This window comes from Typopeltis vanoorti, chromosome 4 (assembly GCF_054136105.1).
Source record: "Typopeltis vanoorti isolate ZY-2024b chromosome 4, IOZ_Tvanoo_1.0, whole genome shotgun sequence".
NCBI classification, from domain to species: domain Eukaryota; kingdom Metazoa; phylum Arthropoda; class Arachnida; order Uropygi; family Thelyphonidae; genus Typopeltis; species Typopeltis vanoorti.
In genome coordinates this window covers 19570659-19586446 of record NC_143552.1, presented here as the reverse complement: position 1 = coordinate 19586446, position 15788 = coordinate 19570659, and the positions used below count along the sequence as shown (strand labels likewise).

Here is a 15788-nt window from a genome sequence, read left to right as displayed (position 1 = left end):
ACTAACACATCCAAGTCTCTGGCTTCGTCAATTTCCAGGAGTACAGTTCCACCAATGTGGTATACAGCTGGTAATGTTTTCATCCCAAAATGCACAACCTTACACTTTGCCACATTAAACTGACATCTATTCTCCTTTGCTCAGTCTGCCAATCTATCCAAATCATCCTGCAAAATTTTGACGTAATCTGTAGTAACTGTGATTCTACCCAACTTTTCATCATTGGCAAACAACTGAACAGTTCTTTTCAGATTCTTTCCTATGTCGTTAATGTACAATTGTACTATATCACACCCAGACAACCTGAAATGAACAATCTTCCTATAATAATAATGCACCACGGCGCTTGACCGCACTATGGAAGATTTCTTGGTTTCGAATCTAGTCGGTGACTAGAAGAAATTTTTCTAAGCCTTTTTCGACCGGTTCCCGAATTAGTCAATCTCTGGCACAGGCAAGCGGGTTTTTCTCTCTCGGAAAGTTGGGTTTTTCGTCCCATAAACTCAAGAAAATCGACCGTAGAACTCACATTATTTCAGACATTAAATACGAATGTTTGGGTTAGTGACAACGAGATGACGGCACTTGTTGAGCCTTCTCTCTTCACTGCGTGCCGCTTATTTAGTGATAGCCTTGGGCCAGCTATCTCTGATTGGGTATCAGTGGAGATTGAACTGCCCACTCAGTCTCCAAAAGCTAGATAGGGCTAAATGGCCTTGACCACTCCCTATATACGGAAATAACAAGGCATTAGCTGATTTTTATAATAATAATAATAATAATAATAATAATAATAATAATAATAATAATAATAATAATAATAGAGATTAAATTCTACTTACAGAAAGAAATCAATTATTGTAGTAATGAAAAAGTTTTTCAAGTATTTTGTTTGTTATTTGAAACATTATATAAGTCAAGTGGATATTAGATCCAGCATTATTTCAAAGCCGAATGTAGAAACTATGAAAGTTTCATAAGGCAAGTTCACCGAAATGGTTGGTCGATTGGTACTAATGGCTCACGCAAAAAGTTAAGTAAGTTTGAGCGCGGTTAGTAGTTGGAAGGGGTTCAATCGTTTGATGCATTTGACACATTCCCCCTCGATGAGTCTTTGGACTCCATGGAGGTGTCACATAATAATAATAATAAAAAAATGAAGCCTTTTAGTTCTTTATTTTAGTAATTATTTGAATCATTTTTCGTAGGTTTTGTATGTTTGCCACTAGGTGTTTTCAGCGTGCTAATTCATCGTACGAAGAATTAATTCGTACGATGTTTCAGTTGATTCGAATGGAATCTTTGTTAAATTTCTGTCGCTTTTTTAATCAACATCGCAATCAGTTAATTTTAGAGTTGGGTAAAGCGAGACATATCTGTTCAGCAGGTATGAAAGTAAATGTGTATTTTTCTTAAGTTTCTATAAAATGAAATCGTAACCGTAGTTTGGATGGCTTGAAATATTATCACGGAGTGTGCACACTCTACCTTTGCTATCTCGTTATAGAATTTCTACTATCCGAAAATGCACAAATACATAATCAGTTTTGGGGTGGCAGAGGTGCGGCACCCTGAGGAGAGGCTGTATAAATTTCTTAATAAACCTGTGCTCTTTGAATAGAAAATGATGCCTGGCTGGATAGCCACTGTTGCAGTGAATGATACTTTGTACTTTTATTTCCATCACTTATTTTTTTTAGCGTGACTGATTTTAATAAGTGAACTCTTTTAGCGTAAAATATCAATGCAGTTTGGAGACTGCTGTTCAGATATACAGTTTTTACAATAGCCGCTCCGAATCTGATATGAACCTCAAGTGATCAAACAACAAAGATACGGAAAAACCTGATGAAATTGAATGAAACGCTAAAATGAAACTATTTAAAAATAAGGCATTAACGAACCTGATCTTTAAAATCAGGAAAGGTGTATCTGACATGAAACCTAGCCATTTTCTTTAAATAATATATATCTGTATCATATGCTGGCCTGAGTGGCTAGCTTATCCCCTCTCCAGCCAATAATAATAATTTGCCATTCTGGTTGGCCAAGTAGATAACGTGGATATTTTCTCAATTTTCCAATCAAAAGATATTTATGAAAGTCTTTAGACAGATGATAGCCTGATATACATGATCAAACTCAAATACATCACCTTTGAAAAAGTTTGAGTTTGATATTTGAGTCTGATTTTAAAGAACAGGTTCGTTAATGCCTTATTTTTAAATAGTTTCATTCAATTTCATCAGGTTTTTCCCCATCTTTGTTGTTCAAACTCAAATACAACACCTTTTTGGAAGGTGCTGTATTTGAGTTTGAACAAAGTTCCTGAATGTGAGTCTTTAGTCCTTCCACAGCGCTGAAAAAAAAAAAAAAATTAAAATACAAATAAAATAAGACATGTATTTCTTTGGAGTCAGAGTGCACAAATTCCAAATCATCTATTTTTTTTTTAATTGACTCACCCACAAAGGTTGCAAACCCATAGTACATTAGATAGGCTAATATTTATTTATTTATTTATTTTTACATAATCCAGACATAGAACTCTTTCAAGCTATTTCAGGGCTCCAGTAAATGAACTGGTGATCTTACACCAGGCAATGAAATTAATCGCCCACCTAGTCTTGAAGATAGAAACTTTACTTATACTTTGGTAAAGGATTAAAACAGTAACATAATTTAGTGTCGAGTATAATATCATACCTAAAGAAAATCACAGGCTCACAGTGGGATTCAAACCAAGGATTTATTACCTGGACAGTGGGTATATTAATCACTCAGCCAACCAGGCCAGCAGTAATTTGTGAACATTAATCATCAAAAGTCAAAGCTGGTTTGGACCATATTTCACCTTCTTACCCACCTCAGTTTGGTGGGGAGGGGAACTCTTCAGAAAAGTTGGTTATGCTGGCTGGAGAATTGCAAGTTTTTGCTGATAGGGCTTCCCATGGTAGGCAGTGATCCATAGGCCAATGTGCACTGCAACACAAAAAGGCAATATCATATGCCAAGTTCTTTCCTAACATCTTCATTTTCATATGATTCTGCCATATACCATCTGTTCACTTCCCTAAATTTTCTCAGAACTCTAATATCCGTGATGTTTAGTCTTCGATTAACCATTTTATTTTTCAAATCCATAAGTTAAATTTGGTTTGAATTCTTCTTTCTATATAGTATCAAAATGTTTTGACTAATTTTTTCTCTTATTGCATATAAATTTAAGTTCAGTCCATATCATACTTGCTTTGCTAATTCTGTTGTCTGTTTCCGTATTTAATTGGTCATCTTCACTAAAATTTGTGAGTAAATCTGAAATATTTTACTTCTTCTTCTTTTGTAGGTTTCCCTTTTAGGATGCAGCTGACGTTTTCAATACCTCTACTTATTTCCATTGTTTTTATCTTTTTATTGCTGATTTTCATACTAGTTTGTTACAGATATTTAATTTAGTTAAGGAATTCTGAAGACTTGTGCTAATTTATTTACGAGTATAACATTATCTGCATAAAGTAAAGTGCTGAGTTGAATATCTCAAATTTTAATATCAAGCTGAATGAAACTTTCCTTCATAATTCAATTCAATTCATCATCTGTATTGTGGAGATAGTTATGCACCCTTGCCTTGCACTTTATTTACATTAGGCCATCTTTCTGTATTTTCTACAATCTTACTGCTGACTTTCAACTCAAATATGGACTATGTATTGCTTGATATAATATTAAACCTATTTGAATCATATAATTGTAGTGTTCTTAACAGCTTTTCTCTTAGTACTTTGTCATATTATTATTATTGTTAACACCAGACCTCCACGGAGTCAAAAGACTGATCATGGGAGGCAAACAACATTACACACCAAGCTGATCAAACCATGCTTTAAACTCATTCAATGTATCTGCATTCACCACAATACCCTCCATGCAAAGAACCTACTTCTTATGCCCCCACTCACACCCTCCTTATACAACTTTCAGGTATGTCCTCTTGTTCTACTCCCTTTCCCTATTCCACAAACAATTTCTTCTACATCAACCTGGTAACAACCCTTTATCAACTTCAATGTCTCAATCATATCCCCTCTCTTCCTCCTATTCACAAGGTTTTGCAAACTACACTCCTTTAATCTGTCCTCATATCACACATTCCAAAAGCAAGTTAGAACCATTGTCAGTCATCTCTGAACCCTTTCCAACATATCCTCATCACCATGAAAACCAACGGATTTAATTTGTGCCCAATATTCCATATGAGGCCTGATCAAGGCATCATACAATGGAACCAGAACCACTTATATCTACAAGTTAAGGTCCTTCGCATCATTGCCATAATCTGTGATGTGATGTCTTCACAACTTGTGCAGTGTGACCTCTGAACTTCAGATCCTTGTGTACCACCACCCCAAGGTCTCTTGTCTCCTCATCTTCCTCCAAAATTTTTCCACCAAGTATATACTTTGCCTTCCAAATTTCAGAACCTTACTTAGCAACATTGAATTGACAGTTCCATACTGTTTCCCACTCATGCAGTTTGTTCAAGTCCTCCTATGTAAGGCCACATCTGCTTGATTCCTCATCACCTTCCCCAGTTTTGCATCATCTGTAAACAGCTGTATGTCACCAGTTAAGCCTATGTCAATATACAAATTACATAACAATGGCTCCAAAACTGACCCTTGCAGCACACCATCAGCTACTTCTTCTTTCAAGATAGTACCCCCCCCCCCCCCATGATACCATTGCTGATACCTCTCTGATAACCATTCACCTATCCAATCCCATTTGCTTCAATTTAGTGATCAACTTAGTAACTCATAACAAGCAAACTTCCATGCAATACTATCAGTAGAAGCATCAAATACATAAACCAAAAGGAACTAGCAAAATCATTCAACTGTACCTTCAAAAACATCACACATTTCAAAAAAAGATAATTTTCAATGATTCACAATACAAATTTATTTATTTGTATTTTTCACCTGTCTCCCTGTTGGAACTGACAGACATTTTCTCACAACTAAAGCTGAAGGAATAGTTTAGGAATAGACAAAGTACATTATTTTGAACAACTAAATCCTGTACTTCTGAGACTTTTGAGTACAATATTTAACAATAGTAGTATTATTCCACAATAACTATAACTTGTTCATGACACATCTTTTCAAACAAGACAAATAACTAACCTACAGTCACCTCCAAAATTCTTAAATTAATGCACCCAAGAAGACAAAATGGCTTACAGAAATATGGTATCATCCCTCAAAAGCAGTATATTTCTAGTAAACCTAAATCATAACCATGTTACTAGAAGACATTACAGATACAATAAACAAAGCTTCATTATCCTTATACTTTTTTGACTTTTGATTAAGCTTTTGATTAAGAAGTATAAGGATAGTGAATTTTTTCACACAACACTTGCTCATGAAATACTGCTGGCTAAAATATACTTTGGAATAAGAGGAGTGCTACATATCTGGTTTAGAAATTCTCTCAAACAGAACACAAGTACAAAGCATAGCCAGGGTATACAAATACATCAAGGTGCAATATTATCCCTCACTCTATTCAACATATGCTAACTGATATTCACATCTCGGCCTCACAACATCATATATATGAACACTGCATTACTAATGGTCCACACAGATATCACAATTCTAATACAGTTATAATAACACTTGAGTGCAAATGCTAATTGTGAAAACCTTAGAATCACATACCATATAGCCTCACTGTATATGTGGACAATTACAGCTGTAGTTGCCCCAGAATCCCAACCATAACAAATGCTGTGAATATTTGGCCTTTATGTAGTTATCTTAAATATTTGAATATCATTTAGTGTGTGGTGACTAAATGTGCAGAATACTGTGTTCTGCATCACTGTTGCAAATTTCTTCCAAGCAAAATAAATTATGCCAACTAACATTTTAAAACAATAAAAAAATATTGGAAAAATTTGTGATCAGTACTTAGGTACTGTGAAAGTCGGTACAAATACTGCAAATAATTATTTATCAGAATTAGAGAAAATTCAGAGCATTGTTTCAGGCAGTGTTTTCCAGAAATCTTTTACTAATTAATAAAATTCATTTTTTTAATTTATGTTGTGTCGTGTCTTTTATTTTTATACTACTTATGAATTAGCGATTATTGCAGATGCTTAGTCATGTGTTGTATGCGATGCATAGTGTGTATTCTCAAATCATCTACTCAACTCGGGCCTCCCCCAAAATTAAACCCTGAGTGTGCTACTGGTTTCAGGAGTCACATGAAGGCCTTAATATACACTGCTTGAAAGAAGTCAACGAATACCATAGTGTAATGAACAAACAGCCATGGCATCCACCTTAATAAAATGTAGGACTTCCTTTTGCTGTGATGACTGCAGCAATCCTACTGGAGATACTTTCCACAATAATACACTAGCAATCAATGAGAATTTTGGACCATTCTTCCTGTAAGCATGTAATGAGGTCCTGGACTGATGTGTGGCAGACATTCTTTGACCTCACCTGACACTTCAGTTCATCCCACAGATGTTCATTTGGATTGAAATCAGGGCTCCATGGAAGCCAGTCAAGTGTGGTGATGTTCGTGTCTGCAAACTATGCAGTTACAGCAGCAGCCTCATAACATATTGCATTGTTTTGTTGAAAGAGATGATGGTCAGTTCTGTAGAAACACAACAAAGTAGGAAGCATTACATTGTACAGAATCAGATGCCTCTCCGAGTTCAGCGTTCGTGGCACCATAAACAGAGGTTTGAGGCCAAACCAGAAAAAACAGGACCATACTATCATACCACCACCTCCAGATTTCATAGTTGGGATTATGCACTCTAGTAAGAGATGTTCATTGGGCATCTACCACACCCACACCTGTCCATCTGCTCAGTAGAGAGCATAGTGTGATTTGTCACTTCATAACACAGCTTTCCAAGCTTTCACCTCCTACTGTACATACACACTTTGCACCACCACTGATATGTTGGTTTGGGTAATGTGGGACTTGTATTGCAGTCGTACCATTGAAAATCATGTTGTGAGCCTTGGTTCTGAATGTTTTTGTGCCAATTTGTTTTCTAGTCGATGCAATTCAATGCAACATATTGAATGTGGAACTCCACATTCAATGTGTCAGCCAACAAATGTAATTTTTATGCTATGTTTTGTAGCACCCTACAGTCACATTCGGTGAATATGGTGGGCTGCACATGGGCAAGGTGCATCATGTTATGTAACAAGTCATGTTTATAGCCGGTATAAGCTGGAGGAATATGATGCTCCACTTCATTGTGACTGTGTCTGGGTGAAATTGCTGAGAGAAGGCAACTGACAGAGTTTGAAAGAAGTGTTGTGATAGGATGCCATGTTGCAGCTTCATTCGGCAAATTGTTGACAAATTGGGCTATCACAGGTCAATAATCAGTGATACCATAAGAAGAAAGCACAGGAGTCAACTGCAAGGGTGTCCTATGACTTCTTTCCAATCAGTGTATGCCAAATAACCAAACTGCACTGTTACCAAGAAATTATACATAATAGCAATCTGCTACACAGACTGTGTAGTTGTATGAACATGCTTAGTAGATGAAAAAATACATCCATACCACACAAAATATAGAAACCACAATTAACAGACATGAACACTTTCTTCATAAAAATGCCAGACAGCATAAATTATTATTATTATTACGGGCAACTCCAAGGAGTCCTTAGACTCATCGAAGGAAGCCCTAAACATCATATCAAGAACAGCTATTTGGCATTTGCACAGTATCTATCATACTTTACTTTGAACTCATTTACAGTGATGGCACCCATAACAAACTTTGGCTTATTCCACTCATTCACCACTCACCACTCTTTCTCAGTTTCCATGGATGGCCCCTAGTTCTCCCATCACCAGACCTGTTCTGAAAAATTTCCTCTGAATTAATCTTGTAAAAACCCTCCCTTCAGTAATTTGAATGTCTCAATCATATCACTCCTTTTCTGCCTATCAACCAATTTCTACATAACCCACAAATTTGGTTATCAATCAGACAAACTGATCAACCTGTTCCTGTAAGATTCATTCCATAGACCAGCTGTCACCTTGGTCACTTGCCTCTGGATCCTCTCTACCTCCTCCCCATCAAGAAGAAACCCAGGGGCCCAGATCTGGGCACAGTAGTCAAGATGGGGTCTTACTTATCAAGGCTCGATAAAGAGGAACAATAACTCTTGTTTATCTCTGCTCATCAAAGTATTCTTCAGTAACCAAGTGATCTGATGAGCTGATTTAGCCACTTTTGCTATGTGCCCCCTAAACTTCAATTTCCTATCCACCAACACATCCAAATCTCATCAATCAACCTCCTGGAGTACAATCGCTTCATCAACCTCCTGGAGTACAAATCATCATTGTCAGCCATTTTCTGTCTGCTGCTGAAGGAAGGTCTCCCCCAGTCTGACCTATCTTGAGCTATTCTATTCCACTAAGTTCCAGTTACATCTTTAATCTCATCATCCCACCATCCCCTTGGTCTTCCTATAGCTCTCCTTCCATCTCTTGGATTTACAATAGCATAAACAGGTTGTGCTAATCGCTTGCTCTTCATAAAAGCTCACTCTAGCTTTAAATTCAGTAGGATTACACCACCTCAGCATCTCATCATCCATTTATTACTATCATTGTCATTATTTGATGAAACTCACTTTATATGTTTACCATTTCTCTTAGTTTATTTTGTGCCATAATTATAAAAAAAAGAGTTTTGTAGTTTTTTCTTCATTACTGGCTTGTGAGTTTTTGTTCTGTTGTTTGTATTATCCTTTCCCTCTTATTTTTTTCTTTCTTTTTCTCCTTCATTTTATACTGATCTGTTAATACTAATGTATTAATTATGCTCTTATGACACTTATACTGTTAATTATATAACTGTAATACTATTATGTCAATTAAACATATAACATGTGAATACAATTTACTTGAGAGAAAAGAAAATCTCTGTTCCAAGTTTCAGATCCCTGTTGACTATTGTTGTTAGAAGTTTTTCTTGCCTGTTTAAATATTCCTAGAGTGATTGATATTTTGTTTATGGAAACAAAGAGGTTTGGAATATATAAATACACACTTCAGTTGAAGTTGAGAATTAATAAGAGTTTTGAAAATTAATTTCAGACTTGAAACTGGTAAGTGGAATAAATAAAACCTAAATAACCATGGAGTTAATAAAATAATTTATTATTGATCATGAGCTATGAAGGATTATAAGCAGACAGGTCCAAAATTAATTTTCAAACATTTTTAATTCTCAAACTCCATTTAAATTGCTCTTAAGTGCTTTAATTATGTAAACAGTTACAATCCATGATCCATAGTGTGCCTTGTGTCATAAGTTTCTCCTTAGGTTGGTAAACACTGGCTATGTAACTTACTGCATCATAACTTCATGGCAAGTCAAGAATACCATGTTGGATGAAATTTTCATTTCCAATTTTTTTTTTTAAATTCTTATTTTTAATTTTGTTTAAAATCATTAAAAATTATCTATATCAAAATTAGGGTCATCAACTTTAATTGCAAAGCAGAAATTCATTAAACTAATGAATTCTAGGGCTAGATAGATGGAATTCTAAAATGTAAAGCATAGTTCTGTTTCATGGAAAGCAGATTAAAGATTCATCTTTCATTTGCATATTCTAAAATGATATCTACAGTCTGTTGTCAAATAAAAAAAAATTGTTAAATAGTTTTAGTTTATTCTCATATGTTTACATAAATGGCTTCAGACTCTAAGGATGCTAATTCCTATGCTTCAGGTTAGTTATAATGTGCTATTTGGTATTATGAATGCCTTGCTATGCTTATTAATTTGACATTAATCAACTTTCTCTCTCTCTGTACACACACAAACACATGCACAGAGAGAGAGAGAGAGAGAGAGAGAGAGAAAGAAAGAGATGCAATTGCTGAAATAATGTTGTTTGGAAGCCACATTCTATTTCAGCACATGAGTGGTAATGCACAAGCATTCACACTCACTTTTGTATTATCTCAGTTTTGCACTAGTTCAACTTATGACATGACTATTCTTTTGCAGTGGAAATAAAATAATTAAGAAGGTGTTGTTTCTGCTTACTACATGTATTAGTGGCTATTGATATATTGAAACTGATTGTATATTTGATACAACATTATAGAAAACTAAACAACAGTTTGATCATGATAAAATGTAATTTTCCTGTAAGCTAATAACTTTTGGCATTTACAAGTGTATCTACAAAAGCAGATATTATCATACATTTTAACTGAGTCATATCATTAAATGATGGTTTTTTGATTCTTGCAGGCAAATCTTTTGATTATGATTTAATTGTGATTGGTGGAGGATCTGGTGGACTTTCATGTGCTAAGGAAGGTAAATCAGAAAATTATTATTATTTTTATTTTGTATGGTGAGCAATGGCCGTGAGCCCCTTTTACATGGAGGTATGGCACCACCTCAATCCCCCTATTTTTTATCCAGGTTTGGGACCGGCATAGCTGACAATTCAGACCTATGGCTGGAGGGGATTGTCTTAGGTATTCCTGACTGTATCCTTGTGTGTGTTCACGGAGCTGGTTTGCCTGTTTGCAGGATGATAAACCCCAGATATATTTGGGAGAAAAACCCTGCTGTCCATGCCCAAGACTTGCTAACTTGGCTATGGCTGAGGAAGATCCTTAAGCTCCTCTCATCACCGACGGTAATCGAACCTAGGACACTTCTTCCCCAGACATATGGTTGCGAAGTGCAAAGCCACTAGGCTAACCGCTCAGACAATTGAAAATGAAAGAGTATTTATTTTGAATTCTTAAAAAGTTTTGAGTTAGGTTGCAGTACAGTGACCTAGAACTTTCAGTTTTCCAGTGGCTTTTGTATACCTTGTCTTTCTTTCACTTTTTGTCGAAAACAATTTTTTTTCAAATGTACTATGCAAACTGAGGAACATTTTCAGTGAAAAAAAAAATTATGGCTGTAACATGTGAGATTTTAAAATGCAAATGCTAGATGCAGTTGGTTTGAGATCGTATCACAGTATGTATTTTAAATGCATTATTCATTTAATTTAATTTTAAAAAGCTTAGAGAATATGATGCTACACTTGTTAATTTAATATTATACTGTTTTCACCCCCCCCCCCCAGAGAGAAAGAGGTTAACAAGATTAGATTAAGAAATTGCTAAATGACCTCCTCAAATAGCCACACCAAAAGATTTTGAATTTCCTCTTAATTTTTTTTACTTGAAACAGTATTCATGAAAAAATTGTAACTAATTTTTATTTTATTTTTTAGTACCAGATTGACATAACTGAAAGAAAGCAGACAAAAACATGTGAGATCTTTCTAAGCAGCAGTAAAAATTAGGGAAAAGGAATAGTAGCTATAGTATTTAATACTAAATATGAGAATAATCTTCTTGAATGGCAGGCAATATCAAGTGGAGCGATGTGGGCAAATATCAGAATGGGGAACTGGACAGTGAGACTTTTTTTTTTTTTTTGTGCCTATGGTTCCATATTAGAACCTTCAATGATCCCACAGAAGGTTCTGCTAAGAAAGAAATGGAGGAATTTTTAAAGGCATTAGAGAACGCAGCTGACATGATGAAAAAGATCCTTGTTGAGATCTAAATAGAAGAGTAGCAAATGATTATCGTACATATAGAAATGTTTTGGGAAAATTTGAAGAAAAGAGCAAAGCTATTAATAATGGTAAGTACCTGCTGGATTTCTGTTCAGAACATGGACTAGTTATTATTAACACTACATTCCAACATAAAAATGTGCACAAATTCACGTGGAGAGAAGATGCAAGCAATAAGAAAAGTCTCATATGTTATTGTTGATAATGATGTTTTCCCACTGGTTCAGAACATGAGTATACAGAGGATTTGAAATTGGAAGTGATCTGCATTTAGTGTTGAGCAAGATAAAATCAAATTTCATATTAAAAAGAAGAGTAAGAAAATTTTAAAATGAATCAAAGTTGAGCAGCAGTCAGAGGTGAAATAAATTGAAATACACAAACATTATTCAAGAAAAAAATGAGAGTCTGAAAACAAGAACAAAGTTTTGGAGATTCGTTGGCAAACCTTGAAGAAAACACAGGTTGATTCAGCCAGAGAGTTTTGTAATAAGGTTGTCTGCAAGGACAGAAAAATCAGAACCCCATGGTGAACTTGGGAAGTTAAAGAAAGAGTTAAGGAAAAGAAGAAAGCATATCTAAAGTCTGTGGCAAGTAAGTCACTGTGTTAGAGAACACAGAGAAAAATGTAAGAAAGTGAAGCACTGTATAAAACTAGCTAAGTCATGGGAAGACTTTGGTAAGAGCTAAGAAAATAAATATCAGGAAGGTTGGCAAAATATTCTGAAGGCTATTCACAAAGCTTAGAAATGGAGGAAATATTATTGTAAAAGGGATGAGATATGATAAAAGTAGCATGCACAAACTGAAAAAATTATGGATGGCTGGGGTAAATACTTTGAAAGAAAGATTTCTAAATGAAATAAGCAGTCACAGCATGATGGTAAAAGACGCTCAGCAGGAATACAATCAGGAATATGTTATAAAGAGATTTGATCTCTGTTACCAGTTGTTATAAAGAGGGGGATTATTTATTAATTTATTTATTATCTATCCTCATTTGTTATGAGATTTTCTCTATAACGATTATTTCTAGTTTCCGAGTGATTTATATGCACAAGGGTTCAATTCCAATTGGTGCAATGACTTTTAACTGTTTCTTTCAGAATCCAAAAAATCACTGACTCAAGACCAAATACAAAATATACACATTTAATAAAACAAAAATAAAATAAAATTAATAAAATAAACTTACACTTTAGAGACCATCCATTCTCTGACTCATTCTATTACTGGTTTGTTTAACATATACTTAATCATGTCTACTAGACTAAACACTTTGTTTACACAATAACAAAATGTTCATAGTCAGTTTCTTTGTTAAGGCTTTTTTCTGGAGATATAACATTCTCTTCTTCTTTTTCCATAGAATCCTTTTTCATCACCCTTATGTAGCACACATTCCTCCTGACTTTGAAGTAAGATATTCTGAATTTACTGAAATATAGGTACTCATGCAGTTCAATTTTTGTTAATTTTTGTATCAGCAAAAAAAGGTTTCTTGTACTGTTTTATCTAAGTTGCTAAATTCCATCTCCTTTTCTAGTAGAAATAACAGATAGATCTGGCGTCCATAAAACAGATGAAATTTTCAATCAGCGTTTCCTCAGACATTCCTATAAAATGTCAATCGCAATATTTTCTTTTATTTACCAATACTTATTTACAGTCTTAATTGCTCCACTTTAAAGGCTCACAATTCAATGATTCCTTTTTCGGAATCTTCTATTAATATGCCCGCGACTGTGACATAAAAACTTAACTTCCTAAGAACAAAATTTTTCCGGCCTGCTTTCTTAAACTTCCAATAGCTCTCTCTTGTTTATCCTCCGTTACTTTGATACTGAATGCTCTCTTGTTGTTTCCGTTACCTCGATACTGAATGCTCTCTCTGTCAGATGTCAATCACCAATCAAACTCCTCGGCGAGCATGCACACTCCATGAAAGTGGCAAGCAAGAAGTTAGCTGATGTGTTGTCTCCGTTACGTTACGAGAATGTCTTTACAAAACACAGCACTTAATAATTATAAACCACAATAAAATTTCTGGAAGTAACACAACTACCCAAATCCAGTAAGTACATAATTTTTTTTTTAAATGCTTCACATTTCATTTTGACAAAATAACATCAATAACGTGCACATCATAAGTGCTGACAATACGTATTATGAAACCAAAACTAATAATGTACTAACATAAACAATTTGTAAAAATATTCAGAATTTTAAATTATGACTATTTTTACAAATACATATCAATACTTGAAATATAAAAAACTTTCAAAAACCTGAAATGTGGAAAGGCAACTGGAATGGGCATGAGTTCAGGACACATATAACAAATATGGAGATATAGAAGTTTTATAGTGGAACACTGAATAATTTGAGAAGACCTGGACAGAGGGTTGAATTCTGAATGATTGGAGTTGAGCTCTCATACCCATCTGTAAAAAAGGGACTGAATATGAAAAACATGAAAATATGCGATGGAAAGGATGACAACAGGAAATAAACAAAATAAGAAGAGCAAGATTTAAATATTGAATTAGGCATAGACTCACGCTTGGACTTGCCAAACTTTCTTTGGCATGAATCATTTAGATTTCGATCTTCGAGTTGCTTATTCAGCTTTAAAATAATGGAAGGTAGGTACTTTTCCAATCAATTTGGTGTAGGTTGTGGAAAGCATGATCTGAGAGGCCTGTTTCATCAAAATTGTTATATTTAATGCGTCTTTTGTGTTCTTTTTTACATATAGGGATTGTACATCCACCAATATAAGGTAAGTTATAGGTGCAGTAGATGCAACAAACTCCAGGATTTGAAATTAGAGGAGTTGAATATGTTTTTCAGTTTTATAGGTGGTTTAAAAGTAGTATTGAGATTATAATGGTATAGGATTCTATTGATCTTTTCTGAAATTCTGAAGTACATTAAAGGATTATCAGAAAAAAATCAATAGAATCCTACACCATTATAATCTTAATGATTTTCTTTTAAACCACCTATAAAATTAAAAAACATATTCTTCTCCACTAAGGATCTTCTCCTCCCACTGGCACATCCTGGAGTTTATTGCATCTACTGCACCTGTAACTTACCTTATATTGGTGAAACTGGACATACAATCCCTATATGTAAAAAAGAATACAAAAGACACATTAAATATAACAATTTTGGTGAAGCAGGCCTCTCAGATCATGCTTTCAACAATCTACACCAAATTGATTGGAAAAGTACCTGCTCTTTCATACAAAAACCTGGTGTGAAAGAAAATTTAAAGAAGCCTGTGAAACTCTGATTAACCACCCTAACTCAACGATAATGATGGCATAAAAATTCCAAGAATTTGGATAGGACATATTCAGCCTACTTAATATCTAGCATACTTTAGGACTTTAAACAATTTTCAGCTTTTATTCGAAATTATTCCATACCAGTTGGTTGAAATTTATATGTATAATCACATATACAGTGGTATCTCGCTAATCCGAACTAATAAAAACCGGGCTCGTTCGGATTAGCGAAAGGTTCAGATTAGCGAATTTTTCCCAAGAGATAACAATAACACTAGTTATTGTTGTCTCTTGACAACATCTCTTGATAATGAGATTCTAATGGTGCATCAATTTAATTCTGTAAATGAAGTAACTGATAGAAAAAAAAGCTACTGTACTGTAATGTAAAACAAAAAATAATACAATACACAAGTTTATTTTAGTAAAAAATTTAATTTGTATGTACCTGTATTGTTGAGGATTCTGATTTAATAAAATTGCATAGTTCAGTACGTAACTTAATTTGCATAAAAAATATCACTTTCTTGTACACAAGACAAAAAAAAGTTTCACAAAATAACACAAAAAATTTTTTATTTCTTTGTAAAAAAAAGTCACTGATTTTCTTTTGCTTCTTGGAAGCTAAACTTTCTTCGAATGCTTCTTCTCTGAGCTGCATCAGCGACAGATTTTTGTGGAATGGCATATCATTCTGCTTAGCACATTCGATACACATATTAAAACTGTCAGCTGCCTCTTCATGTTTTACTTTTTTTCTTCAAGTTCTTCATCGTCATGTTCTTCGTCTTCTAATTCATTCTGTAGG

General features: G+C 34.5%; 1 protein-coding gene across 1 annotated transcript in view; it reads left to right on the top strand.

Moving 5' to 3' along the window:
• The first annotated feature begins 1270 nt into the window (after positions 1-1270).
• LOC150107148 (thioredoxin reductase 2, mitochondrial-like) overlaps positions 1271-15788 on the top strand; it is a 187839-nt gene continuing 173321 nt past the window's right edge. The window contains exons 1-2 of the mRNA XM_090391030.1: positions 1271-1387; positions 10346-10414. Coding sequence (XP_090247156.1) covers positions 1276-1387; positions 10346-10414 — 181 coding nt within the window. The 5' untranslated portion in view covers positions 1271-1275. The remainder of the gene's footprint in view (positions 1388-10345; positions 10415-15788) is intronic.